Source organism: Gigantopelta aegis, chromosome 7 (genome assembly GCF_016097555.1).
Source record: "Gigantopelta aegis isolate Gae_Host chromosome 7, Gae_host_genome, whole genome shotgun sequence".
NCBI lineage: Eukaryota > Metazoa > Mollusca > Gastropoda > Neomphalida > Peltospiridae > Gigantopelta > Gigantopelta aegis.
This window is the reverse complement of record NC_054705.1, coordinates 13,610,651-13,638,482: the sequence shown is the minus strand read 5'-3', so window position 1 is coordinate 13,638,482 and position 27,832 is coordinate 13,610,651. Positions and strand designations below refer to the sequence as shown.

The window sequence follows — 27,832 nt, the reverse complement described above, 5'->3', positions numbered from 1 at the left end:
GTGTTCTTTTTTCTCATGTGGTGTTGACTATTTTATTGTATTAATCCGCGTGTAGCGCCATCACTCGCTCGATAAGTCTGTCCGTCATTGGTGTGCTCTCTTTGACCGACTTCCGTTCCAGCAGCAACATCCTGTAAACACAAAACACAAATTAAAGGGACATTCCTGAGTTTGCTGCAATTTTTAAGATGTTATCGACTAACAGAGACGTTTTGACGACTGTAATTACATATCAAATATATTTTTCTGCATAAAATATTAGTGGCTGTATGTTAAACGTGTTTCTGATCGTTCTAATATTTGTACTAGGTTAAATTTCATTTTATTTTCTAAAATGTAATTTTTTCGTACGTACGAAATTATCTGAAGACAAAATCCAGTTTGGGCTTTTTACACATATTAAGACGACCAGAAACACATTGAATATGCAGACACTAATATTCTAAACAAGAAAATATATCTAATATGTAAGTTTAATCGTAGAAATATTTTATTAGTCGAAAACATCTTACAATGCAGCAAACAGGAATGTCCCTTTAATTAACACCTGAAGTTTGAAAGTAGCCTACATGCTGCAGGCCGTTATACAGGGGAGGGTTGGAGTCACTAGAGCACACCGATTAACTAATCATCGGTGTCCGATGTCATGCATTTCAGGCAATAATTCTGAATAAAAATAGTAGTACTGATAGTAAATCTCAAGGCAGAAATGTATTGTATTGTAGAATTCAGGAAATTGTATTTCAGGACATCTAGTTTCATATTTTATGGCGGAGCATTGCCCCTCCGAACCCCCCTAGTAACACTGCTTTGCGCTCTCGATCTCAATCAGCCCCCACCCCCATGTCTATTTGCTTTCGCCGTGCCTGCATTTGGTAATCCTGAGGTAAAATATCCGACCATCTCACACACACACACACACACACACACGCACGCACACGCACATATACACACACACATATATATACACACACACATACACATAAACACACACACATACATACAGACACATACATACATACACACACAGCATACACACACACACACACACAGCATACACACACAGAGACATACACGCATACACACGACACACACATACACAGACATACACACACACACACTATTAGATCAGAGTTTGTTTCTGGGTTAGGGTGACGTTCCCTTGTTATACATGTATGTAGTGTCTCCACGAGTACTCGGGCACGGGCCGAGTCCAGCAAGACTCGAGTCCGTTCACAGGACAATACCCGTGCAAGGAAAAGCACTCATTTAATTATATCATTTTGTTTGCAGCCGGTTACATTAGGCCTGTAGGGTTATGGGAATGTGTGGAATGCAATACAATGGCATGAAATGGCATCCATGTTCAGCGCTGGAATTAAGATGCATAATGCTATTTTACTTTATTCTTTAATCTCATTATCATCTAGTATCAATGTCGGGTACTCGGGTCCGTGTTGAGTTTGATCCTCGAGTACTCGAGTCCAATATTTTGTACTCGTGGAGGCCTTACACGTATTACTATAATAAGGGGTAACGGGCGACCATCTTTCCAAAATTAATGCACACTTGCCAATAATACACACTATAACGTTTGATATACCAGTCGTGGGGCACTGGTTGAGATGGATCAAACTGGTTGGGATGGATAAAAAAACCCAACATGAAAATGGGTCTACTGGTGGGATTCGATTCTATCACCAGTAAAACAACCTTTCTGAGGAGAGCAATTGACAGTGATGCCCCAACTCGTGTTACCACATAGCATCTCTTATGACTGTGTAAGATTAGTTCAGGTAAAACATTTTTTATTAGCCAGTCGTGCTACCAGCTTTGTTAATCTGGTGGCCTGAACTGAGCCAGTCAAAGGATCTGTGGGGCCTGTAGCATAAATAACAGCAGGTCCCCCATTCCAGGATATATATTTTGCAACCTCTTCAGGGAGAGGGGAAACATGACCTGGGGAAAATAAATGTACACATCGCCATGGGGCTCCCTGAAGCGCGGGGACCGTAGCAGGTGCTATATGTGCTAAAAGGATAAACCGGCTCTGGGCTTGAAGTGAATTTTGCTAGCCAAAACAACGCAGGCTACTGCCAAGATCGAACCCTGTGAATAGGCGAGTGTTCCACCGACTGAACTAGATCCAACACTTCCTTTTAGTCGGAATGTACCTGGCTAGTTTGTGATGCTTCTTCAATGGAGATTTGATAGCTGCCTGGATCAGAAACAAGTTGAACACGTCTCGCTGAAAAGAAAAATATTTAATTAATTTATTTATTGTTAGTCATGTAATACTTCTACCTACAATTTACACTATTACTATTGTTTATTTATTTACTTATTTATTTATTTATTTATACCATTATCTACACTACTGTTATGTATTTACTTTATTTTATTACTATTTCTTCACGAAAATAATACCCACCCACACACACACAAAAAAGAGAAAAAACCCACAACGAAAAAAACAACAACCCCACAACAACAAACCCACCCAGTATCTCTTTAAACTGCTGAAAGTGTGTTAGTTATTAGTACATATACCTGGGCGTGGCTGCCGCCTATTCGTATGACGTTGTACCTAATGGGATGGAGAAGGTCCACAGCCTTGGCGAAATCCCCGTCACTGTAGGCGACAAAACTCTCACACAGTTTTTGACCAACCACTCGAGTAACTTCTTGGTTTGTACCCTTCCCTTCTCTACAAGTAACAATAGTAAAACGGTTTTAACGATTGTGAATTTGCAATAGACAGATATATCTACACGTTGGGCTTTAGGTGGGGAATCGCAACTGTTCTATGACCTATAAGATGAGGAGTAGCTAACAAACTGTTCAATGACCTATAAAAAGAGGAGTAGCTCACAAACTGTTCATTGACCTATGAGAAGTAGAGTAGCTCACAAAATGTTCATTGACCTATAAGAAGAGGAGCAGGAGATCACAAACTATTCATTGACCTATAAGAAGAGGAGTATCTCACAAACTATTCATTGACCTATAAGAAGAGGAGTAGCTCACAAACTGTTCATTGACCTACCTCTAAGAGGAGTATCTCACAAACTATTCATTGACCTATAAGAAGAGGAGTAGCTCACAAACTGTTCATTGACCTATGAGAAGTAGAGTAGCTCACAAAATGTTCATTGACCTATAAGAAGCGGAGCAGGAGATCACAAACTGTTCATTGACCTACCTCTAAGAGGAGTATCTCACAAACTATTCATTGACCTATAAGAAGAGGAGTAGCTCACAAACTGTTTCAAGACCTACCTCTAAGAGGAGTATCTCACAAACTATTCATTGACCTATAAGAAGAGGAGTAGCTCACAAACTGTTTCAAGACCTACCTCTAAGAGGAGTATCTCACAAACTATTCATTGACCTATAAGAAGAGGAGTAGCTCACAAACTGTTCATTGACCTACCTCTAAGAGGAGTATCTCACAAACTATTCATTGACCTATAAGAAGAGGAGTAGCTCACAAACTGTTCATTGACCTATGAGAAGTAGAGTAGCTCACAAAATGTTCATTGACCTATAAGAAGAGGAGCAGGAGATCACAAACTATTCATTGACCTATAAGAAGAGGAGTAGCTCACAAACTGTTCATTGACCTATGAGAAGTAGAGTAGCTCACAAAATGTTCATTGACCTATAAGAAGCGGAGCAGGAGATCACAAACTGTTCATTGACCTACCTCTAAGAGGAGTATCTCACAAACTGTTCATTGACCTATAATAAGTGGAGTAGCCCATAAACTGTTTCAAGACCTACAAGAAGAGTACTTCACAAACTGATTGATGACCTATAAGAAGAGGGGTAGCTCACAAAATGTTTAATGAACTACCTATAAGAGTACCTCACAAACTGGTGACCCATAAGAGGAGTAGCTCACAAACTGTCTGGTGACCTATATCAAGAGGAGTGCCATTGCATTATATCATACTGGTACCTCACAAATTGTTCGATGGATTCCATCATCTTCGCCGTTATGTCTTTCTGCTTGGCGCCCAGACAGCCCATCAGAAGGTGAAGGTCATTGAAGGCAAGGATGTGGTCATCAATATGAGGTCGACATCTCTCGAACACTTTGTTCCATCTGTCCCCGACATCCACCCCTGAAAACACACAATAACACTGGCTACAGATTCTACGGATCAAGATTTTTGTTTTTGTTTAACGACACCACTGGAGCACATTGGTTAATTAATCATCGGCTATTGGATGTCAAACATTTGGTAATTCTGACTCGTAGTCATCAGAGGAAGCTCGCTACATGTTTCCTAATGCAGCAACGGGTCTTCTATATGCACTTTCCCCACAGACCCCTATTGGGCTATTTTTCATTCCAACCAGTGCTCTACAACTGGTGTAACAAAGGCCGTGGTATGTGCTATCCTGTCTGTGGGTTGGTGCATATAAAAGATCCCTTGCTGCTAATCAAAAAGAGTAACTCATAAAGTGGTGACCGCAGGTTTCCTCTCTATATATCTATGTGGTCCTTAACCATATGTCTGAAGCCATATAACTGTAAATAAAATATGTTGAGTGCATCATTAAATAAAACATTTTTCTTTTTCCTTTCATAGTCATCAGAGGAAGCCTGATAATTTGTTTCTAATGCAGCAAGGGATTTTTTATATGCACTGTCCCACAGACAGGAAAGCACATACCACGGCCTTTGACCATCTGTGGTGCACTGGTTGGAATGAGAAAAAACCCCAATCAGCTGTATTGATCCACCGAGGTGATTCAGTCCTGCAAATGAAACACCTCAAGCAAGCACTTAACCAACTGAGCTAAATCCTGCACATGCACACACACACACACACACACACACACCCACACCCCTCCCCCATTGAAAAAAAGGTATTCTTTTTTACTATTATTAATTTATTTTCGTCACGGTCATGTGCCTGAAAGAAAACCATTACCTTCCATCTCCAGTCTAAATAGAAGAGAACACGAGTCTATCAGACCAAACAATGTGCCCGAGTTTGTAGATCGAATCTTCACCTGGAGAGAGCAACAAACAAACATGAGCAAAATGTGACTGGAAGTTAGTTTCTTTGTTCAACAACACCACTAGAGCTCATTGATTTATTAATCGTCGGCTATTGGAAGGAAGGAAGGAAGGAAATGCTATATTTAACGACACACTCAGCACATTTTGTTTACTGTTATATGGCGTCAGACATATGGTTAAGGAGCATGCAGTTATTGAGGGAGGAAACCCGCTGTCGCCACTTCATGGGCTACTCTTTTTCAATTAGCAGCAAGGGATCGTTTATATGCACCATCCCACAGACAGGGTAGTACATACCACGGCCTTTTTTATACCAGTCGTGGTGCACTGGGTGGAACGAGAAATAGTCCAATGGGCGTCTATTGGATGACATAGTCTTAGACAGGAAACCCGTTAAATATTTCCATTAGTAGCAAGGGATCTTTTTATAATACATGGCTATGTACCCACTTTGTATGTATGATTTTATGAAATTTAATAGTTTAAAAACAAAAGGATGATTGGGGGTCCATGGCCCCCGTGTCCTCCCCCCCCCCCCACACCTTGTCCTCCCTACGCCACTCCCCCGAGTACTGCGGACATTTAGACGGTTATAATCTCTCTCAAATGCCAGAGTACTCGCCTACTATTATGTGTCAAATATACGCCATAACAGATTTTTAATTCATCATGTAAAAGAAGAAGATAAAACGTTTTGTGAGGCGTGTCGCAAATAAAAATAGCCATCACCCACAAAAGAAAATTAATTATCTTAAAACGATATCTGAAGTATACAATGTTTGACGTAGCACTCAGTTATCTATATATATCAAAACGAGATTTCTCGGAGTGAAGTCCCAGTTCGTATCTTAAAGCCGCCGGCATTCCCATATAATAATGTTAAAACTCGACTATATATTTCAGCGAATTCGGCTGGTCTCCATCTTCAAATATATTAATGCTATTTCGTGTAACTAATATAAATTAAAGGGACATACCCTAGTTTCAACCCGTGAAAATTAACACTAAGTTTAGTTAATCTACAAACCTGAAACACATTTAGATAAAGTTACAATTGAGTGAAACATGAGTCTGTGACTTTGAAATGGTGAAATACCCTCTGAAAACGGACTAAAACTCTATTCCATAACTGTTCATTCTCAGACGCACGTGCGTTTTTAAAAATATTAGAAATGCATTTTGTGATATTAAAAACACCAGGAAGACCAAAGACACTTTGAATGTACGGAAATTGATAATCTAAGCCATAAAATCTACGTAAAGTATGAGTTCAGTTATCAAAAACCGCTATAATAGTAACAAAATACCTTAGTGTTTAAAAACTCGGGTATGTCCCTTTAATTATCATTGTCTTACCTCGTTATCATATATATTCAACGCGTTCTGGTAATCAGCCTGGAAATAAAAATTAAAAAGTGTTATTGTTAAACTCCAACCTGTTAACTTTGTTAAGAAACAATTGTTGTTCATTTATGCCAGAAATATGAAAATAAATATTAATATTAAGACAATGATGTATCATTTACTAATGTTGCAAAGTCGCAAAAGACAGGCCAAGAGAAACACGTGTTTGTTTCACACATCTAAATTTAACTTTAATGTATCCAAAGGTGCATTGTCTACGAGCAGCATAACCAGTGATTGTATAGAAGCAAAGTCAAAGTTATAGTTTGTTTTGTTTAACGACACCACTAGAGCACACTGATCTATTAATCATCAGTTGTTGAATGTCAAACATTTGGTAATTTTGATATATAGTCCTAGAGAGAAAAGAAAGAAATGTTTTATTTAACGATGCACTCAACACATTTTATTTACGGTTATATGGCGTCAGACATATGGTTAAGGACCACACACATTTTGAGAGGAAACCCGCTGTCGCCACTACATGGGCTACTCTTTCCTATTAGCAGCAAAGGATCTTTTATTTGCGCTTCCCACAGGCAGGATAGCACAAACCATGGCCTTTGTTGAACCAGTTATGGATCACTGGTCGGTGCAAGTGGTTTACACCTACCCATTGAGCTTTGCGGAACACTCACTCAGGGTTTGCAGTCGGTATCTGGATTAAAACTCCCATGCCTCGACTGGGCTCCGAACCCAGTACCTACCAACCTGTAGACCGATGGCCTAACCACGACGCCACCGAGCCCGGTTGTCTTAGAGAGGAATGTTAAAGTTTTGTTTTGTTTAATGACACCACTGAATTACATTGATTTATTAATCATTATTATCAGCTGTTGGATGCCAAACATTTGGTAATTTCGACATATAGTCTTAGAGAGAAAACCCGCTACATTTTTCAATTAGTAACAAGGAATCGTTTTATGCACCATCTTACAAACAGGATAACAAATACCATGTCCTTTGATATACACGTCGTTGTGCACTGGATGAAACCCACTACATTTTTCCATTGGTAGCAAGCGATCTTTTATAATATATATGGCTACATGCACCAGCTCACAGACAGGATATCACATACCGTGGCCTTTGATTTACCAGTTGTGGTGCACTGACTGGAACGAGAAATGGCACAATGTGCCTACCGACGGGATTCGATCCCAGACCGACCGGACATCAAGCGAGCGCTTTACCACTGGGCCCCTTTAGAAGCAAAAACATATATTTTTAGAACAAACTAAAACTTGTATAAATAGTCCAGTCTCATTACTTAAAAAACCCCATACAGCATGAATGTTGTGAACACCAAGAAATTAAACAAACTTCCAGCTGCAGTCGAAATGATTTGACGAAGTGTGTGTGTGCGTGCATGTGTGTTTGTGTTTGTGTCTGTGTATGTCTGTGTGTGCATATGTGTGTGTGTATGTGCATGTGTGTGTATGCGTGTGTGTGTGTATTTGTGTCTGTGTACACAGACTGTGTATGTGTTGGTGTGCATGTGTGTGTGCATGTGTATATGTGTGTGTGTGTGTATGTGTGTGTGCATATGTGTGCGTATGTGTGCATGTGTGTGCATATGTCTGTGTACATGTGTGTGTGTGTGTGTGAGTGTGTGCGTACGTGGGTTCATTTATAAACAATTGTTACCTACCTTTTCAATGTAATAGAGAGACCAGTGCCAGTAGTTGTGGCATGCGAGCATTCCGCAAGTCTGGAATAGATGATGTTATATTTTACCATACATTCAAACACTTTGATGATAAATTTAGCTTGAACCAATGAAAAAAGGTAAAGTTTGTTTTGTTTAACGACACTATTTGAGCACATTAATTTATTAATCATCAGGGGGCTAATTCACAAAGCTCTCTTAGGCTCTGTTAGACAACAAAGGTCTCTTAGGCTCTGTTAGACAACACAGGTATCTTAGGCTCTGTTACACAACAAAGGTCTCTTAGGCTCTGCTAGACAACAAAGGTCTCTTAGGTTCTGTTAGACAACACAGGTATCTTAGGCTCTGTTAGACAAAGGTCTCGTAGGTTCTGTTAGACAACAAAGGTCTCGTAGGCTCTGTTAGACAACAAAGGTCTTGTAGGCTCTGTTAGACAACAAAGGTCTTGTAGGCTCTGTTAGACAACAAAGGTCTCTTAGGCTCTGTTAGACAACAAAGGTCTCGTAGGTTCTGTTAGACAACAAAGGTCTTGTAGGCTCTGTTAGACAACAAAGGTCTCGTAGGTTCTGTTAGACAACAAAGGTCTTGTAGGCTCTGTTAGACAACAAAGGTCTCGTAGGCTCTGTTAGACAACAAAGGTCTCGTAGGCTCTGTTAGACAACAAAGGTCTCTTAGGCTCTGTTAGACAACAAAGGTCTCGTAGGCTCTGTTAGACAACAAAGGTCTCGTAGGTTCTGTTAGACAACAAAGGTCTCGTAGGCTCTGTTAGACAACAAAGGTCTCGTAGGTTCTGTTAGACAACAAAGGTCTTGTAGGCTCTGTTAGACAACAAAGGTCTCTTAGGCTCTGTTAGACAACAAAGGTCTCGTAGGTTCTGTTAGACAACAAAGGTCTTGTAGGCTCTGTTAGACAACAAAGGTCTCGTAGGTTCTGTTAGACAACAAAGGTCTTGTAGGCTCTGTTAGACAACAAAGGTCTCGTAGGCTCTGTTAGACAACAAAGGTCTCGTAGGCTCTGTTAGACAACAAAGGTCTCTTAGGCTCTGTTAGACAACAAAGGTCTCGTAGGCTCTGTTAGACAACAAAGGTCTCGTAGGCTCTGTTAGACAACAAAGGTCTCGTAGGCTCTGTTAGACAACAAAGGTCTCGTAGGTTCTGTTAGACAACAAAGGTCTCGTAGGTTCTGTTAGACAACAAAGGTCTCGTAGGCTCTGTTAGACAACAAAGGTCTCGTAGGCTCTGTTAGACAACAAAGGTCTCTTAGGCTCTGTTAGACAACAAAGGTCTCGTAGGTTCTGTTAGACAACAAAGGTCTCGTAGGCTCTGTTAGACAACAAAGGTCTCGTAGGCTCTGTTAGACAACAAAGGTCTCGTAGGTTCTGTTAGACAACAAAGGTCTCGTAGGCTCTGTTAGACAACAAAGGTCTCGTAGGTTCTGTTAGACAACAAAGGTCTCGTAGGCTCTGTTAGACAACAAAGGTCTCGTAGGTTCTGTTAGACAACAAAGCATCCTCTTTGCAAGTCTTTTAGCATTGCACTGCGAGATCGCAAAGCGAGAGTTTAGTGAATTAGGCCCCAGCCCTTTATTCATGTAACACATTTGTTAATTTTGACATGTAGTCGTAGATATTCTGTCTTAAATTTACCTTTTATCATTTACTTTCACCAACATGGCGGATTCAAAGGAGTGGTGAGAAAGGTGCGCACCCACTTTTTGAAAGACAATATACATTTCTTTTGAAGTATTGGACAATGTGTAGGTGAACACGCACTGAACCTCCATGCTTAACTCACAAAGATCGGTTCCAGGATTTTGTAAAGGGGTGTGGGGGGGGGGGGGGGGGGGGGGTGTCACAGAATTCTAAAAAGGAAAAGTTTGAATTTGGCTAAAGCAAACCAGCCGAGCTCCCAATGGGAGTGAGATCTATAGGGGATTCGAGGTAGGCTCCCTGGAAAATAAAAGCAAAATGCTCAGACGCATTTTCAAGGAAATTTAGTGTTGTATCGTCTGTGGACCTGTTTCGGTGAGGGACCTGTTTCGGTGAATGACATGTTTCGGTGGTTGCGTCGCTTGTGCGCAACAGTACGTACATTTGAATATTTCTGACGTCGTGGACATTTGCATGTGGAAAGTAAACAAATGTCTGTCATGTTCACAAAACTGTTCATAACAATAAAGTTAAAACAACAAAGAAAGCAAGACTGAACTTAACCCACTCATAAACACGGCACATTTCTTAATACCTTTTTCTATGATTTTCAAAGACTGTCATATGAAAGAAAACTTTATTTTAAAAACTAGTTTGTCTGTTCTCAGCTGTACTGCTATCTGGATATTGAAGTCACGTCATTGTCACGGCGTCAAAGTAGGCCTACTCTGCTACTGGCAAAACTCTTTTTACACATACTGGTCCTTATATGTTTTAACATAAATATCTTTCTGGATTTCGTTTTATATATTTATTAAAACACAGAATGCAGCTTATATGTTTTAACTAAAACAATTTTACCATTATAACCATTCATTTGCTCAACTTATAACACGACTGCAAAACATCAGAATTGTTCTATCTTTTCCAAAAATGTTGTCTGCTAACATTGGTTCTCGAGGACTCCATTTTGTAATTTGCTTAAAAATATTTAAAATAATTTTTTTTAATTATTATAAGTACATCTGAAATGTTCTGTGTTGGAACGTTTTGGTTGTAAGCTATACCGTTAAACATTTCACTTACCGAAACAGGAAACGTAGTTAACAATATTTACGGCCGATGCATGCTACATGAATGAATGAATGAATGAATGAATGTTTAACGACACCCCAGCACGAAAAATACATCGGCTATTGGGTGTCAAACTATGGTAATGCAAATAAATAAAGTGATGATCAACATCAATATAAAAATTCAAGGTTTAAACAAAAACAGTGTAAAGAACTGTGCAAAAATACAAATACAAATATCACCGAATTTTACGGACACCGAATTTTACTCTAAACTTCAATTTGTGCTGTATTGGCCATTCTCAAAGAGAATGTTACACCCCTGCACCACGGTGAGGCATGCTACATGTTGCTACGTAGTGGCCAGTTTAGTGCTCATTTGAAACGTAGAAATACTAATAAAAAGGTAGCTATTTGAATAACTGTCTGTTTACAAATTTTGATATGATTTAGAACCGAATACTTATGCTCGCCGAAACTAGTTCGCCCATCAGGGGCGTAGCGTAATCTGGACCTGGGGGGAGGGGGTTCGAATATGAACCAAGTGGACCTTTTCTATTTTGTTTTTGCACCACCAGAAACTCCATATGTATAAACCTGTATGTTTTAGTTCTGAAATTGGACGATTTGCTTCAGCCTACGCCCCTGCCCATGATATATGGTGGTTGATGAATTGAAAAGAAAAATCATTAATAGGCTCTCGACGAGAACTCGACTACTCGGGCGCGGGCCGAGTCTTGCAAGACTCGAGTCCGTTCACAGGACTCGAGTACCCGTGCAAGGAAGAGCACTCTCATTTAATTATATTTTTATGTCATTTTGCTCTATGCATGCCAACGTCGAATGTGTGGAATGCATAATTTGGCATCCATGTTCAGCGCCGCAAGTAAAATGTGCAACGCTATTTTTTGGATAGTCCATATAAAGGGATTCTCCTGTTATTGCTGTAATCATTTAAAAAAAATATATATATATATAGTTGTTTTTTTTATCATTGTTTTTTTATGAACTTACTGTCCAGTCTTTAGCCGTGTCCGTGAGGAAGGCAATCCCATCGTCCTGTCGGCCCGTCGTCTCCAGCACGTGACACATCGAGTGTGTCGCCCAAGCGTCACGTGGGTTGATCTCCAGCGCCTACAGTAATGTGTATAAATGTTAGGTTGTTTGTTTCGTTTAACGACACCACTAGAGCACATTGATTTATGAATGGGATATTATTGGATGTCAAACATTTCGTAGCCTTAGAGAGGAAACCTGCTATATTTAGTTTCAGTTAGTAGCAAGAGATATTTTATATGCACCATCACACAGACAGGATAACACATACCTTTGTTATACCAGTCGTGGTGCACTGGCTGGAATGAGAAATAGTCCAATGGGTCCACTGATGGGTATCGATGCCAGAACGACCGCGCACGGAGCGAACCCTTTACACTGGACAACGTCCCGCCTCATAAATGTTAGATTCAGTATGTAACCCATACGATTACATATATTGTCGATATTAAATATACTCTTCAAAAAAAGAAACGCAAAAGGGTACAAATGGGTTATAACTCCGATTTTATGTTTCCTACCGGTTCATGCTTTGTGAATATAAGGTCATTGCATGTCCCAAACACATTCCCACGGTTACATTCGATAAAACGCAGCTACTGTAAAATAAAGTTTCAAAATGTGAATATTCGCAAAAACGCAGCCACGTGCAAACCATGTCACCACTGCACGTGCGTTGTCTGCACGTGCAACATGAACACCGACAGTATAAAAGTGCAGGGTGTTCGCTTGCCTGGCCTCTGTATCTGGCCGACAGTTGACAATCCAGGACATGCCACGTCTCAGTGAACCGCAGAGAAACAATGCCGACTAGATGCAGGCGAATCCAGAACGGCCGTTGCCAGGGCATTCCATGTGTCCCCAAGCACCATCTCCAGACTGTGGGACCGTTACCAGCAACATGGATCAACACGTGACCTCCCTAGATCCGGTCGACCACGGGTCACTACCCCCGGGCAGGATGCTACATCCGGGTACGCCACCTTCGGGAACGATTGACTACTGCCACCTCCACAGCCGCAGCAATACCAGGTTTGCGCAGGATATCCGACCAGACCGTACGGAACCGCCTACGTGAGGTAGGAATTCGTGCCAGACGTCCAGTTCGAGGTGTCATCTTAACACCACAACACCGTCGACTCCGACTGCAGTGGTGCCAGATTCATCGACAATGGCCTCAACTGCGATGGAGACAGGTGTGGTTCAGTGACGAGTCCCGATTTCTGCTCCGACGTCATGATGGAAGATGTCGCGTGTATAGGCGTCGTGGTGAACGTTATGCGGCAAACTGCGTGCAGGAAGTGGACAGATTCGGCGGGGGTAGTGTCATGGTGTGGGCAGCCATCTCACACACTGGCAGAACTGACCTGGTCCACGTGCAGGGCAACCTGAATGCACAGGGCTACATTGACCAGATCCTCCGGCCACACATCGTTCCAGTTATGGCCAACGCCAACGCAGTGTTCCAACATGACAACGCCAGGCCTCACACAGCACGTCTCACAACGGCTTTCCTACAGAACAACAACATTAATGTCCTTCCTTGGCCATCGACATCACCGGATTTGAACCCAATTGAGCATCTATGGGACGAGTTGGACCGACGCCTCCGACAGACAACCACAGCCCCAGACCCTGCCCGAGCTGGCAGCAGCCTTGCAGGCCGAGTGGGCCACCATCCCCCGGGACGTCATCCGTACTCTGGTTGCTTCAATGGGCAGGCGGTGCCAGGCAGTTGTCAACACACGCGGAGGCCACACCCGGTATTGACTCCAGATGACCTTGACCTTGGTGGTGTGTCCTATCACTTACTCACAATGGACTAGTGTGAATTGTGAACAATCCTCCAACATTTGGTAATTATCGGACTCAACATTCAATAATTCAATCAATTCTCCAAATGTTACGACAATGTGGTTTTGCGTTTCTTCTTTTGAAGAGTATATATTGTCGATATTAAATATATATTGTCGATATTAAATATATTGTTGATATTAAACTTTAATTATTCATGTAAACCTTTAGAAGAAATCAACTACTTTTTTCTTCTTTTTTTTTGTTCATTAGGATATTCTTAATAAGGGACTTTATCCACATATACACCGGCCTCGGTGGCGTCGTGGTTAGGCTATCGGTCTACAGGCTGGTAGGTATTGGGTTCGGATCCCAGTCGAGGCATGGGATTTTTAATCCAGATACCGACTCCAAACCCTGAGCGAGTGTCCCGCAAGGTTCAATGGGTAGGTGTAAACCACTTGCACCGACCAGTGATCCATAACTGGTTCAACAAAGGCCATGGTTTGTGCTATCCTGCCTGTGGGAAGCGCAAATAAAGGATCCCTTGCTGCTAATCAGAAAGAGTAGCCCATGTAGTGGCGACAGCGGGTTTCCTTCCTCAATATCTGTGTGTCTGACGCCATATAACCGTAAATAATATGTGTTGAGTGCGTCGTTAAATAAAACATTTCTTTCTTTTTTATCCACATACAGGACATCACATACCACGTTTCTTGAGTTTATTTCTAGACCCTACAGACAGGATTATCAATGTTTGTATTTGTATTAGTGTCTTGGTTTGTATCAAAATAAATAAGTCATATTGTTTAGGCGTGTTCGAAACACCTGTGGTAAAGGAGCGCCTAAAATTAGTTACCTACCTACCTACCATATTAATTAGTCTTCAGAAGAAATCAACTACCTTTTGTCTCGGCATTATTTTCAACATACACTTCTGCAGACAGGACACCATGCACCAAGGCTTATGATATACAGATAGTGAGGCAATGGTAAGGATCGTGTAAAAGTAATAAAAAAACTACAACAGTTGCACCGTGTGAGATTTGCCCTATCACACTGCAATCGTCTTCATACATGTATGTGGCATCACTTCAAGCACATGTTCAGAAAGTTCAGCAGGGAGTGGGAATCAAGACTGTGGACAGGGAGGCTTATAGGGAGGGTCCAGACATGCTCCCCCGGAAAACATTGAAAAAACGAAGAACATCTGTTTGAATAGAGGGGGGAGGAAGGGGGTATTGACTCCCGGAAACCACCCCTTGCAAATGCGCTTGTACCACACACTAAAGCTAAAACATCAAATGAAAGTAACACTACAGAACAGGCCCATAGGAACAATATATGGGTAGGGACCACATACAGTGTGCATATGTGTGTGTGTGTGTGTGTGTGTGCTTGTGCGCGTGTGTGTGCATGCATGTGTGTGTGTGTCTCTGTGTGTGTGTGTGTGTGTGTGTGTGTGTGTGTGTTAGGATATAAAAGCAAAGTTCTGTTTTGGGCTTCAAGTAGAGGGTGGGGGAGAGGGGGGGGGGTAGGTTACGCAACCCTACCATCCCGATTATTTCGGGCCTGCAGAACCCAATTTCATTCTATGACATATATGTCTAAATTAACTGTGCAATATTTATATAATGATTAGCTGAATTTTTTTTAATATCTTTAAAACCTTAGGACATGTAAGACATAAAATAGTGCAGTTATGTCTGCCATATTCAAGTTTGTTTTGTTTAACAACACCACTAGAGTACATTGATTATTAGTCATAAGCTATTTGTTAATTTTGACATATAGTCTTAGCAAGGAAACCCGTTACCTTTTTTTCCATTAGTAGCAAGGGATCTTTTATATGCACCATCCCATAGACCCGATTGCACATACCTCGGTCTTTGATATACCAGTCGTAGTGCACTGTCTGGAACAAGAAATTTCCCAATGGGTCCACCGACGGGTATCAATCCTACACCGACCGCGCATTAACTGAGCGCTTTACCACTGGGCTACGTCAATATATGCAAGTACTTTTGTCTGAAAGATAACAACATGTTCCACACACCTTCTTAGCTGCCTTTTCAGCCCGATCAAGCAGGTTGGTTTCTTCAAGGCCAAACGCATGCAAACCAATCACATACCTAGTAATTAAAATGCATTTATAAATTCCAATTGACAAAAATAAACAATAAACATACTGTTGTTACTTAGTGGACGGAGATGAGTGGAAATGCTTCAAAATTGTTTTAGAAAACAATTTCGTCCCTCACGGACATAAATTCAGAAAATAATATAAAGTGGGGCTTTTTTTTCTTAAAGTTTAAAAGAGCCTTTTTGGCTATCTGTAGAATGTTGTGTTCTTAAAGTTTAAAATAGCCTCTTTGGCTATCTATAGAATGTTGCTTTCTTAAAGTTTAAAAGAGCCTTTTTGGCTATCTATAGAGTTTTGTTTTCTTAAAGTTTAAAATAGCCTTTTTGGCTATCTATAGGATGTTGCTTTTTTAAAGTTTAAAATAGCCTGTTTGGCTATCTATAGAATGTTGCATTCTTCAAGTTTGAAATAGCTATTTTGGCTATCTATAGAGTTTTGTTTTCTTAAAGTTTAAAATAGCCTTTTGGGCTATCTATAGAATGTTGCTTTCTTCAAGTTTAAAAGAGCCTTTTCGGCTATCTATAGTGTTGTTTTCTTAAAGTTTAAAAGATACTTTTCGTCTATCTATAGAGTTTTGTTTTCTTAAAGTTTAAAATAGCCTTTTTGACGATCTATAGAATGCTGCTTTCTTAAAGTTTAAAATAGCCTCTTTGGCTATCTCTAGAATGTTGCATTCTTCAAGTTTAAAATAGCTATTTTGGCTATCTATAGAATGTTGCTTTCTTAAACTTTAAAAGAGCCTTTTTTGGCTATCTATAGAGTTTTCTTTTCTTAAAGTTTAAAATAGCCTTTTTGGCTATCTATAGTGTTGTTTTCTTAAAGTTTAAAATAGCCTTTTTGGCTATCTATAGAGTTTTGTTTTCTTAAAGTTTAAAATAGCCTTTTTGACGATCTATAGAATGTTGCTTTCTTAAAGTTTAAAATAGCCTCTTTGGCTATCTATAGAATGTTGCTTTCTTCAAGTTTGAAATAGCTATTTTGGCTATCTATAGAATGTTGCTTTCTTAAAGTTTAAAATAGCCTTTTTGGCTATCAATAGAATGTTGCATTATTCAAGTTTAAAATAGCTATTTTGGCTATCTATAGAATGTTGCTTTCTTAAAGTTTAAAAGAGCCATTTTGGCTATCTATAGAATGTTCCTTTCTTAAAGTTTAAAAGCCATTTTGGCTATCTATAGAATGTTGCTTTCTTAAAGTTTAAAAGAGCCATTTTGGCTATCTATAGAATGTTGCTTTCTTAAAGTTTAAAACAGCCATTTTGGCTATCTATAGAATGTTGCTTTCTTTAAGTTTAAAAGAGCCATTTTGGCTATCTATAGAATATTGATTTCTTAAAGTTTAAAACAGCCATTTTGGCTATCTATAGAATTGTTGAATTGTTTACAGTTCTCCTGCTCCATCCAATTATATTAATAACAGATTAAAGTGAATTACAAAACAATATATGAAAATAAATAAATCTGGAAATTTTTATTTTGGTAGTCAGGTACTGAGATTGGACATAAGGTTAGAGCTGCACAGTGGTTTAAAATGGCGGACCCCATTGAGAATGTATGCAAAATGTCAGCCCATACCATATCTTATATTATGTACGAAGGATATGGGAAACGTTTGCAAAGCCAGAAATACTATAAAGACGATTAAAACTCCTGGAAAACTATCATCTCTGGTTAAGCTAGTCTGATACATCTGTCGTCAGCTAATGCTAGTCTCCGACTACCAACGGTCATGACGGTGTTGGCCAACTCGCTGATCTCTCGACTTCTACGAATGTCCAGTTGCTACTCTGAACACTCGTACCACTTGAGCCTCGTCTTATGCATGTAACTCCTACGACCGATTACTTGTTAATCTGAGCCTCGTCTTATGCATGTAACTCCTACGACCGATTACTTGTTAATCTGAGCCTCGTCTTATGCATGTAACTACTACGACCGATTACTTGTTAATCTGAGCCTCGTCTTATGCATGTAACTCCTACGACCGATTACTTGTTAATCTGAGCCTCGTCTTATGCATGTAACTCCTACGACCGATTACTTGTTAATCTGAGCCTCGTCTTATGGATGTAACTCCTACGACCGATTACTTGTTAATCTGAGCCTCGTCTTATGCATGTAACTCCTACGACCGATTACTTGTTAATCTGAGCCTTGTCTTATGCATGTAACGCCTACGACCGATTACTTGTTAATCTGAGTTTCGTCTTATGCATGTAACTCCTACGACCGATTACTTGTTAATCTGAGCCTCGTCTTATGCATGTAACTCCTACGACCGATTACTTGTTAATCTGAGCCTCGTCTTATGCATGTAACTCCTACGACCGATTACTTGTTAATCTGAGCCTCGTCTTATGTATGTAACTCCTACGACCGATTAATTGTTAATCTGAGCCTCGTCTTATGTATGTAACTCCTACGACCGATTACTTGTTAATCTGAGCCTCGTCTTATGCATGTAACTCCTACGACCGATTAATTGTTAATTTGAGCGCACCTATCTAAGTCGGGAATTGGGAAAATTATAACGCCACCATCGATTTGGCCAAGTTCGCTGTGACAGTTGACAGTCTGATCCTAGCATTAGTGTGACAGCTGATGTATCGGACTATTATTAAGCTAGGTACTTCTTAGGTAGGGTCCAAATTCTAACCAGGGAGCAATTTTACAAAACATCGTAAGTTTAGGTCTGCGACTGGCAGTTATACTGTGCATACATTTACACGTGTTTGGCATCTTTTTTTTCATAAAGAAAATCACATCATTAAGAAAAATGGAGCATTTTAAGGACAAAAGAAAATGAAATATGTGTATTTCTAACTAAATTTGCTGTACCATAATAGTTGTAAGAATTGTGGTTTAGTCGTAGATTTACGTTTACGTGCAAAACTAGGCTTACGATGTTTTGTGAAATTGGGCCCAGACAGTCAAGTTTATTGAAAAGGCTTAACCTGTCGATAAGTTACCCGTAGAGTGGCATCGTGGGCTTCCAGAAAGGCAACACCCGACCCGGCCCGTCTCGCAGCCGATTGGAGTAGCCGAGATAGATGTAACTGTCGTACGAGAACTTGAGCGCCAGAATGTCGAGCGGGCAGTCGACCAAGATGTCCTCCCAGACCTGGCACGCTGCATCCGAGAAACTGAAACCAGAACCACGTGACTTAAAGGCGCACACCTTATTTTGAACCCGTAAACATGAACACTATGTTTAGTTAATCAGCAACCTACAAACCTGTAACTCATTTGGATAACGTTACAACCAAGTGAAAGAAGAGTCTGTGACGTTAAAACCGAGATATATCCTTAAAACAAGACTAGAACTCGAATCAATAACCGCTACTTCTCAGACGCACGTGCGTTATTAAAAATAAGAAAAATGCATTTTATGGTATTAGAAACATCAGGATGACCAGGATCACTTTGGTTGTACGGAAATGGATAACCTAAACACTAAAATATAAGTCATGTTTAAGTTTAGTGATCGTAAACGGCTCTAATAGTAAAAACATAATAATGCTGTAGTATATAAAAACTAGGGCATGTCCCTGTAATATAAGATATTGCACCCCAAACTTGGCTATTCATAACGTCCTAAGCTAATCTACCCCAAAAATGGACATGCCACTCATTCCCAGCTAAGCATTATGACCAGCAACTTATGAGAACCACCAAAATAAGTAGGACTATGCGAAGAACCTCGACCAATAGATATATATAGGCCTACTAATTAGGGACGGTCGACTATTCTCTCTAAATGTGATGCATACCACCTCAACTTGTTGATGCATAAGACAGTCCACCAAAAAACGGACTAAGAACACCCATAATTGTTTCAAAATAAAGTTAAACGCCTTTTCCAACGAAAATGTTTTTACATTCCTAGCACGTATAGTTAACCTATGCGTCACATACAAGTAATTTTCAGGTCAACCTGTGCATCACGATCATGCATTTTCATTAGATAGTATAGTATTGGCGACCTGGTCATCATCTATGAGCAGACAGTCTTTGAATTGTTTTTGCACATATGCGTGTTATTAGTATATGTTATCAAAAATAATGAATGATGTTCTCACCCATCAGCCCACAACTTGACCGCCTTCACGTGGTTCTTCTCTCGTTCTGTCACAGATGGGGATTTAGACAAACCGACCATTCTGTCCAGATCATTGGCGAAACACTGGTCCAGCCTGGTGGTCCGGCTAACCCCTAGCACACTCAGTCCGTTCTTTAGAACATGCCCCATCACTAGAAATGGAATTCAGTTTTTACACATTCATAAACATGTCTGGTCCATTCTTTAGAACATGCCCCATCACTAGAAATGGAAATTAGTTTTTACATACTGAAAACCGAAAGCAGATGACCCTCGTTATTAGACAGTGTAAAATCCTGTCGGCTATTTTTACGGTTAATTACACTTTTACATTTCGCGTAAACTATTAATTTTGGCAAATTTATCATTTCTGACCATATGGTTGTAGTATCTCAGTGCCAGTCGACTACTGTACACACGCCATGCTAAATATTGTGTACAAAGATGAATTCCATAAATACAACAGCAATGGAAGTCGCCATCTTTTGCACTTAACATAGAAGTGGCTATATAAACGGCGGCCGTGTATATAACCTCATCCAATGAGAGCTGGCTGATCATATCTAACATTATTATTATTATTTTTTTTTTTTTGTTACTTTTACAAATATTATCATTATCATTATACAGTTTAAAGTGTGTTTTGTTTAACGACACAGCTAGAGCACATTGATTTATTAATCATCGGCTATTGGATGTCAATAATTTGGTAATTCTGACAAATAGTCTTCGAGAGGAAGCCCGCCATATGTTTCCATTAGTAGCAAGGGATCTTTTATATGCACCATCTCACATACAGGATAGTACGTACAGACATACCAGTTGTGATGCACTGGCTGGAACTAGAACTAGCCTAATGGACCCACCGACGGGGATCGATCCTAAACAGGCCGCGCATCAGTCGAGCGCTGTACCACGGGGCTACGTCCCGCCTCTAGCATTCTCAGAGTACCGCTAAACAGAGTTGTTTGATTTAAATCACTGCAAAAAAATCATCCATTTCGATGATTTATTTTTATTTTATTATGTTTCATTTGATTTTTATGATTATTGCATTTATTTTTATTGATTATTTTGTAAACATGTGATTTATCAATTAACTTGCAGTACCAAAAAATGAAGTGTTATTTAAAATCAATTGTTACTTACGTTAGATAATTATTTTTACATATATTTATAATTGAATTGCAATTAGATTTCAACACCATGTAGTCTAACAAGTCATACTGATCAGTGACAATTCTCCCGAATCTATGGTTGGGATGATCCTGGGAGATCAACACAATAGAAGGTGTCAAGTGAAGCCACTCTGATTCAATGTGGTAAATTGGACGAATTTGGGGATGCTCTAGAGTCAGATCTAACAGATGTGACTTGAAGTCACTGACACTGAGAACACATGTTTTTGTTCAATAAAAATATTAAAATACTATTTTGTTGCCTCATTTCTAGATGTTCGAGGTATTTCCTTTCAGAATGCAGTGAAGCTTCCAAATCGTGTATTTAATAGGGAGCAAGTATTCAATTCAGAAGCTCCAAATTAAAGTAAAAATTTAAAAAATCAAATAAATCTGATTTAAATTTAAAAAATCCCATTTAAAAAAAAATCATGATTTTTTTCAACCCTGCCGCTAAAGCAATACACGTCCCCTACCGAGCCCAACAAATGTTCTTATCTCCTAACGTCAAGGGCAACAACTCTGTTAAAAATTGGTAAATGGTCATGAAAGTCAAACTTGATCTGTAGCTGTAAGCTATACACAAAATTCCAGTTTAATATCTCAAGGCATTGTGGAAAAAAAAAAGCATCCGAAAAACTATATGTGAGTCAGACGGACGGCCAGACAGAGAGACAGACAGAAGGACGGAGATGAAACCTATAGTCCCACGTAGCCCAGTGGTAAAACGCTCGCTCGACGCGCGGTCGGTCTGGGATTGATCCTAGTAGATGGACCCATTGGACTATTTTCTTGTTCCAGCCAGTGCACCACGACTGCCATATCAAATGCCGAGGTATGTACTACCCTGTTTGTGGGATGGTGCATATAAAAGATCCCTTGCTGCTAATCGAAAAAAAGAAATTGCCCATGAAGTGGCGACAGCGAGTTTCCTCTCTCAATATCTGTGTGGTTCTTATCTATATGTCTGACGCTATATAACTGTAAATGAAATGTGTTGAGTGCGTCGTTAAATAAAACATTTCCTTCCTATAGTCCCCTCCGGTTGGACCGGTAGGGGGCTAATAACCATTGCTAAGTTTACCAAAATTCGGATCCGCCTGTATCATGTTCGTCATCGACTTCTTTATCCCCCCGGTGTTCACATCATTGTAAAGGCCGACGAACTAAAACAAAAGAAAAGAAAAGAAACAGCTTTCGTTTACTGGCGCCACTGGAGCACATTGATTTATTAACCGTAGCCTATTGGGTATGAATTATTTGATACTTGTAACATATTATAGTCTTCGGAACCTGCCTCGTGGTTAAGCCATCGGACATAAGGCTGATAGGTACAGGGTCCGCAGCCCAGTACCGGCTCCCATTCAGAGCGTGTTTTAACGACTCAGTGGATAGGTGTAAGCCGACTGCACCCTCGTTTCTCTCCCTAACCAATAACAATTAACAACTAACCCACTGTCCTGGACAAACAGCCCAGATAGCTCAGGTGTGTGTCCAGGACAGCATGCTTGAACCTAAATTGGATATAAGCACAAAAATAAGTTGAAATGAATGGTCTTCATAGGACATATGCTACATATTTTCATCAACCAGAAGGAGATCTAGTATAATTATGCACATCCCACAGACAGGACAACACATACCACGACCGTTGATAAACCAGTTATGGGACACTGGTAAACACAGGAAGAACGTCTATCAGAGAATGGGTCCATGGAGGAGGTTCGATCCTATGCATCTCGTGTGGCACCAATAAGGATGGAGAAATCTCCAATGGATCCTCCGATGAGGTTCGATCTTATTACCCATGCTTCTCGTGGGGAACAAATAAGGATGAAAAAAACTCCAGTGGATCCTCCGATGAGGTTCGATCTTATGACCCATGCATCTCGTGAGGCACCAATAAGGATGGAGAAAACTCCAGTGGATCCTCCGATGAGGTTCGATCTTATGACCCATGCATCTCGTGAGGCACCAATAAGGATGGAGAAAACTCCAGTGGATCCTCCGATGAGAGTCGATCTTATGACCCATGCATCTCGTGAGGCACCAATAAGGATGGAGAAAACTCGTTGGATCCGCCAAGGAGGTTCGAACAGCCAACATATCTTATGACCCATGCATCTCGTGAGGCACCAATAAGGATGGAGAAAACTCGTTGGATCCGCCAAGGAGGTTCGAACAGCCAACATAAAGGGCGCACGGGCCTACCTTTAGTCTCGGTGGACGGCATTATCGATTACTTTGATAGCAATGCAGCTGAGGTTGTTCTACCATTTTGTCTTCACACCTGTATTGAAAATGAGAGTAATCTATATACTTTGATGACAGTATGAACTACCTGAGTGAGGGTGGCGTCAAACGCCTTGCTAGCTTCATTACTGGTCGTCGACAGGGGGACACCAAAGTTCTTCCAGTCCTGAATAATAATAATAATAAGATACTACTACTACTACTACTACTACTACTACTACTACTACTAATAATAATAATAATAAAAGGAGAATAATAATAATAAGAATGAATGTTTAAGGACACCCCAGCATGAAAAATACACCGGTTATTCATAATGTAGTGTCAAACTACTACGAATATTAATAATAATAAGAAGAAAATTTGTTTTGTTTACGACTCTACTAGAGCACTTGATTTATTAATCACTGGCTATTGGATGTGAAACATTTGATAATTCTGACATATAGTCTTAGAGAGGAAACCAGCTACATTTTTTTCCATTAGCAGCAAGGGATCTTTTATATGCACCACACCACAGACAGGATAACACAAACCACGGCATTTGATATACAAATCGTTGTGCACTAGCTGGAACGAGAAATAACCCAACGGGCCCACCGACGGGGATTGATCCTGGGCAGAAAATGGGCAGAATTTTGAAAATAGCAATTAGTAAAAAAGTTAATAGAATAAATTAAAAAAATAAAAAGGTTACAAGCCAAAAATAAAAAAGAATTGACTGCTCGGCCGAATATTTATATAATTTGGAGCATTTTAGAAAGACAGTCCAAAATTAAATAAGAGAAAGAATAATATTTTTAAAAAAAAGTAATTTCGACATAAAATTTTGAACGCAGATCTAAAAGTTTAAAGTCCGATCGATATGTCCATGCGAGTGGCCTGAAATACAGATCTTGAGAAGCCGGATCCATCTGAACGAGAGAGAGTATCAGACTAGGGTATAGTCCAGTCGTCATGGTTTGGTATAGTGGTGCGGGACGGGCCCGACTCCGGAGGATATGAGATGGTATCACTATAAAGCAAAGTAAAATTCTAGAAAAGAGTAGTAGGGGCCGACCCCGCTTCCTATTTCTTCTTATAGTGGGGCGGTCAATCTTCCAGTGCTGCTAGGACAGGCTTGGACATGTATAGACTAAACGCGAACAACCGTGGCGTTCTGCAGAATGGCCGTCTTACGAGTCACGAAAAAAGCAAGTCAACATAGTCAGACGGAGAAATGACGTGGAGGTAAGGAATCTCGCTAAAAAAGAATCCAACCTGGTGGTGCCCAATGATTTGAAAAGAATTTGAAAATATTCGGGATCATGCCGAGGGTATACGAAATGATTCGGGTGAATTACGAAGTATGCCGGAAACTAATTTCAATATAAAATTTTATATAAAATTTGTTTCAAGACGAAAAAAAAAACGTGATGATATAACCATAAAATCTGTTTATACTAGTATACAATCCAGAGTTTATTACTGCATTTTACCCCTGGTTTTTTCAATGTTGAAAAAGACCGACAAGTTCGCCTATTGCATAAATAGTCTCGCCCGATATTTTTAGAATTTGTATGCTCCCGAATAACGCTATAAAAGGCGAAGTGTAATTGGTCGATATTTAAATAGTTATTTATAGATGAAATGTCACCTGGACACGGGAGTCCACGCAATGCTGTTAGTTCTACTGGTAGACCAGTAGAGCTAATTTTAATCAGATTGGGATGATGTTAATCGAAAAGAATAGCCCATGAATTGGCGACAGCGGGTTTCCTCTCTCATTATCTGTGTGGTCCTTAACCATATGTCTGACGCCATATAACAGTAAATAAAATGTGTTGAGTGCGTCTTTAAATAAAACATTTCGAAACGAATAGACGCTTATTACAGGAAATACGATATAGCTAAACATAGTAATACATAGTTTAAGTCACACTGACCCACATGTTGAATTGTGAGTTGAAGTCTTTTCGGGGCGGAATTTAGCTCAGTTGGTCGAGTGCTCGCTTGAGGTAGGCTACTTGCGTAGCAGGATCGAACCACCACAGTGGATCCATTCAACTGACTGGGGCTTTTCTCGTTCCTGCCAGTGCACCACAACTGAACAAAGGCTGTAGCATGTGCTATCCTGTCTTAGCCACCTGGGATGGTGCATATAAAAAATCCCTTGCTACTAATGGGAAAATGTGACTAAAAGAAAGAAAGAAATGTTTTATTTAACGACACACTCAACACATTTTAGTTACGGTTATATGGCGTCAGACATATGGTTAAGGACCACATGGATTTTGAGAGGAAACCCGCTGTCGCCACTACATGGGCTACTCTTTCCGATTAGCAGCAAGGGATCTTTTATTTGCTCTTCCCACAGGCAGGATAGCACAAACCATGGCCTTTGTTGAACCAGTTATGGATCACTGGTCGGTTTACGCCTACCCATTGAGCTTTGCGGAGCACTCACTCAGGGTTTGGAGTCGGTATCTGGATTAAAAATCCCATGCCTCGACTGGGATCCGAACCCAGTACCTACCAGCCTGTAGACCGATGGCCTAACCACGACGCCACCGAGGCCGGTGAAAATGTGAATGGTTTCCTCTGATCACTACACGTGTCACAATTACTAAATGTTTGAAATCCAGTCAATGTGCTCTATCAGAGCCGGTTTATTTTAGTAGCACATGTAGCGCGTGCTACGGGCCAGCGCTTTTTTTTCCGCTTTTTTGGGGGGGGGGGGGGTGAGAGGGTGCTTTGAGAGGGTGACTGTATCAGAAGGCGAACCCAATACCTACCCAGGCCCGTACGCAGGATTTTTAATAGGTGGGTGCGAATTGCTCATGATGGGACCAATCAACATAAAAATAACCCCTAAAAACAACAACAATTAAGTAACATTATTTAAATTTAATAGAGAAAAGTGGACCTTTAGTAATTTGGGGGGGGGTGGGGGTGCGTACACACCCATCGCACCCCATCCCCCCCCCCACCCCCTGCATACGGGCCTGCTACCAGCCTTAAATCCGATACCTATACCACAGTTATCCGTTATGTTATGAATATCATCGAACCCGGAACATTTCTTACTGGGAAAATGGCTTACATTTATACTACGCCAGACGCTGAATAAAAAATATTATTGCAGACACGGTGGAATTGTTTGTTTTTTTGAGTGTTTTTTGTGTGTGTTTTTTTTTTTGGGGGGGGGGGGGGGCGGCTGACTGAGGTGGAAGGCGCAACACAGATTCTAGGTGGTTCGGGGGTATACTCCCCCGTAAAAGTCTGAAAACTAGATTTCCTGAAACGCAATTTCCTACATTCTACAATGATAGTTTTGATTTAGTATTATTGCGAAGGTGGGCTAGAGCACCCCAGCACCACACCCCCCACCCCACCCCCCGCTACGCTGTGCCTGTATTGGTAATAAATCTTAAGGCAGTGATTAATTTTTCTTCTAGTTTTCAAAATTTTTCGGAGGAGCATATACTCGATCCTCCTAGAACATTTGCTTTGCGCCCTCGATCTCCCCCCCCCCCCCCCCCCCCCCGAAATGTTTCCTTGCTTCCGCCGTTCCTCTACGCTAAACCTCAACTAGGCCAGCCACCGGACAACAACGCGAGATACAACACCATCACTAACGAACCATTCACTAACTGGTGCATCAATACTATAATTACCTCGCAACCTCGCCACTGACAGTGCATGGTTTCTTTTCTGTTGTAGCTGGTGAATAGTCTCGTACACAATCGTTCAGACGGCCTCTAAGACCACAGTGAAATGCACAGTCACATGCACATACACATGTCTATCACTCTGAACGAAACTTGATACGACACTCGACTAAAATAACCTTCACCCGCGTTCATTTGTCGCGAGGTCTGTTTACGCTACGAAACTCCCGCTACACAGGTTTGGCGCTCATTGTTGAACTGATCAGAGACGGGATTCAGCTCAGTCGGTTGAGTGCTCGCCTGAGGTCCTTGCGTTGCAGGATCGAACCACCTCGGTGGGTCCATTCAACTGATTGGGGTTTTTTTTCTCGTTCCAACAAATGTCCACAATTGGTCAACGGCTGTGGTATGTGTTTTTCCTGTCTGTAGGAAAGTGCATATAAAAGATCCCTTGCTGCGAATGAAAAAAAATGTAGCGGGTTTCCTCACGATGACTACGTATCAGAATTACCAAATGTTTGACATTCAGCAGCCGATGATTAATTAATCAATGGTCGCTAATGGTGTTGTTAAACTAAACAAACTTTAACTTTAAACTGGCCAGTGTAACAGGACGCGAACCAGTCAAAAAGCGCGTGCTCGCGACAAAACGAAAGAAAGAAATGTTTATTTAACGACGCACTCAACACATTTTATTTACGGTTATATGGCGTCAGACTTATGGTTAAGGACCACACAGAGTTTGAGAGGAAACCCGCTGTCGCCACTTCATGGGCTACTCTTTCCGATTAGCAGCAAAGGATCTTTTATTTGCTCTTCCCACAGGCAGGA

General features: G+C 40.6%; 1 protein-coding gene across 1 annotated transcript; it reads right to left on the bottom strand.

Annotated features, from left to right (window-relative positions):
* Positions 1-18: 18 nt before the first annotated feature.
* Positions 19-27,185, bottom strand: LOC121377333 (tetratricopeptide repeat protein 38-like). Its single transcript, XM_041505279.1, has 14 exons — positions 27,008-27,185; positions 23,440-23,517; positions 22,183-22,264; positions 19,901-20,072; positions 18,791-18,964; positions 15,736-15,811; positions 11,844-11,963; positions 8,091-8,150; positions 6,392-6,430; positions 4,944-5,025; positions 3,962-4,127; positions 2,551-2,707; positions 2,175-2,248; positions 19-131 (listed from the first exon to the last, which is right to left on the bottom strand). The coding sequence occupies exons 1-14, from the start codon at positions 27,032-27,034 to the stop codon at positions 41-43; spliced, it is 1,398 nt and encodes a 465-aa protein (XP_041361213.1). The 5' UTR covers positions 27,035-27,185; the 3' UTR covers positions 19-40.
* Positions 27,186-27,832: the final 647 nt, after the last annotated feature.

Excerpts from the sequence above, each read along its gene's own strand:
- LOC121377333 (XM_041505279.1), bottom strand. The coding sequence starts at position 27,034 with ATGCACTGTCAGTGGCGAGGTTGCGAG. Across the intron at positions 2,249-2,550 it reads TAGGCGGCAGCCACGCCCAG|CGAGACGTGTTCAACTTGTT; the intron begins GTATATGTACTA and ends TTTTCTTTTCAG. Across the intron at positions 132-2,174 it reads AAGCATCACAAACTAGCCAG|GATGTTGCTGCTGGAACGGA; the intron begins GTACATTCCGAC and ends TTGTGTTTACAG.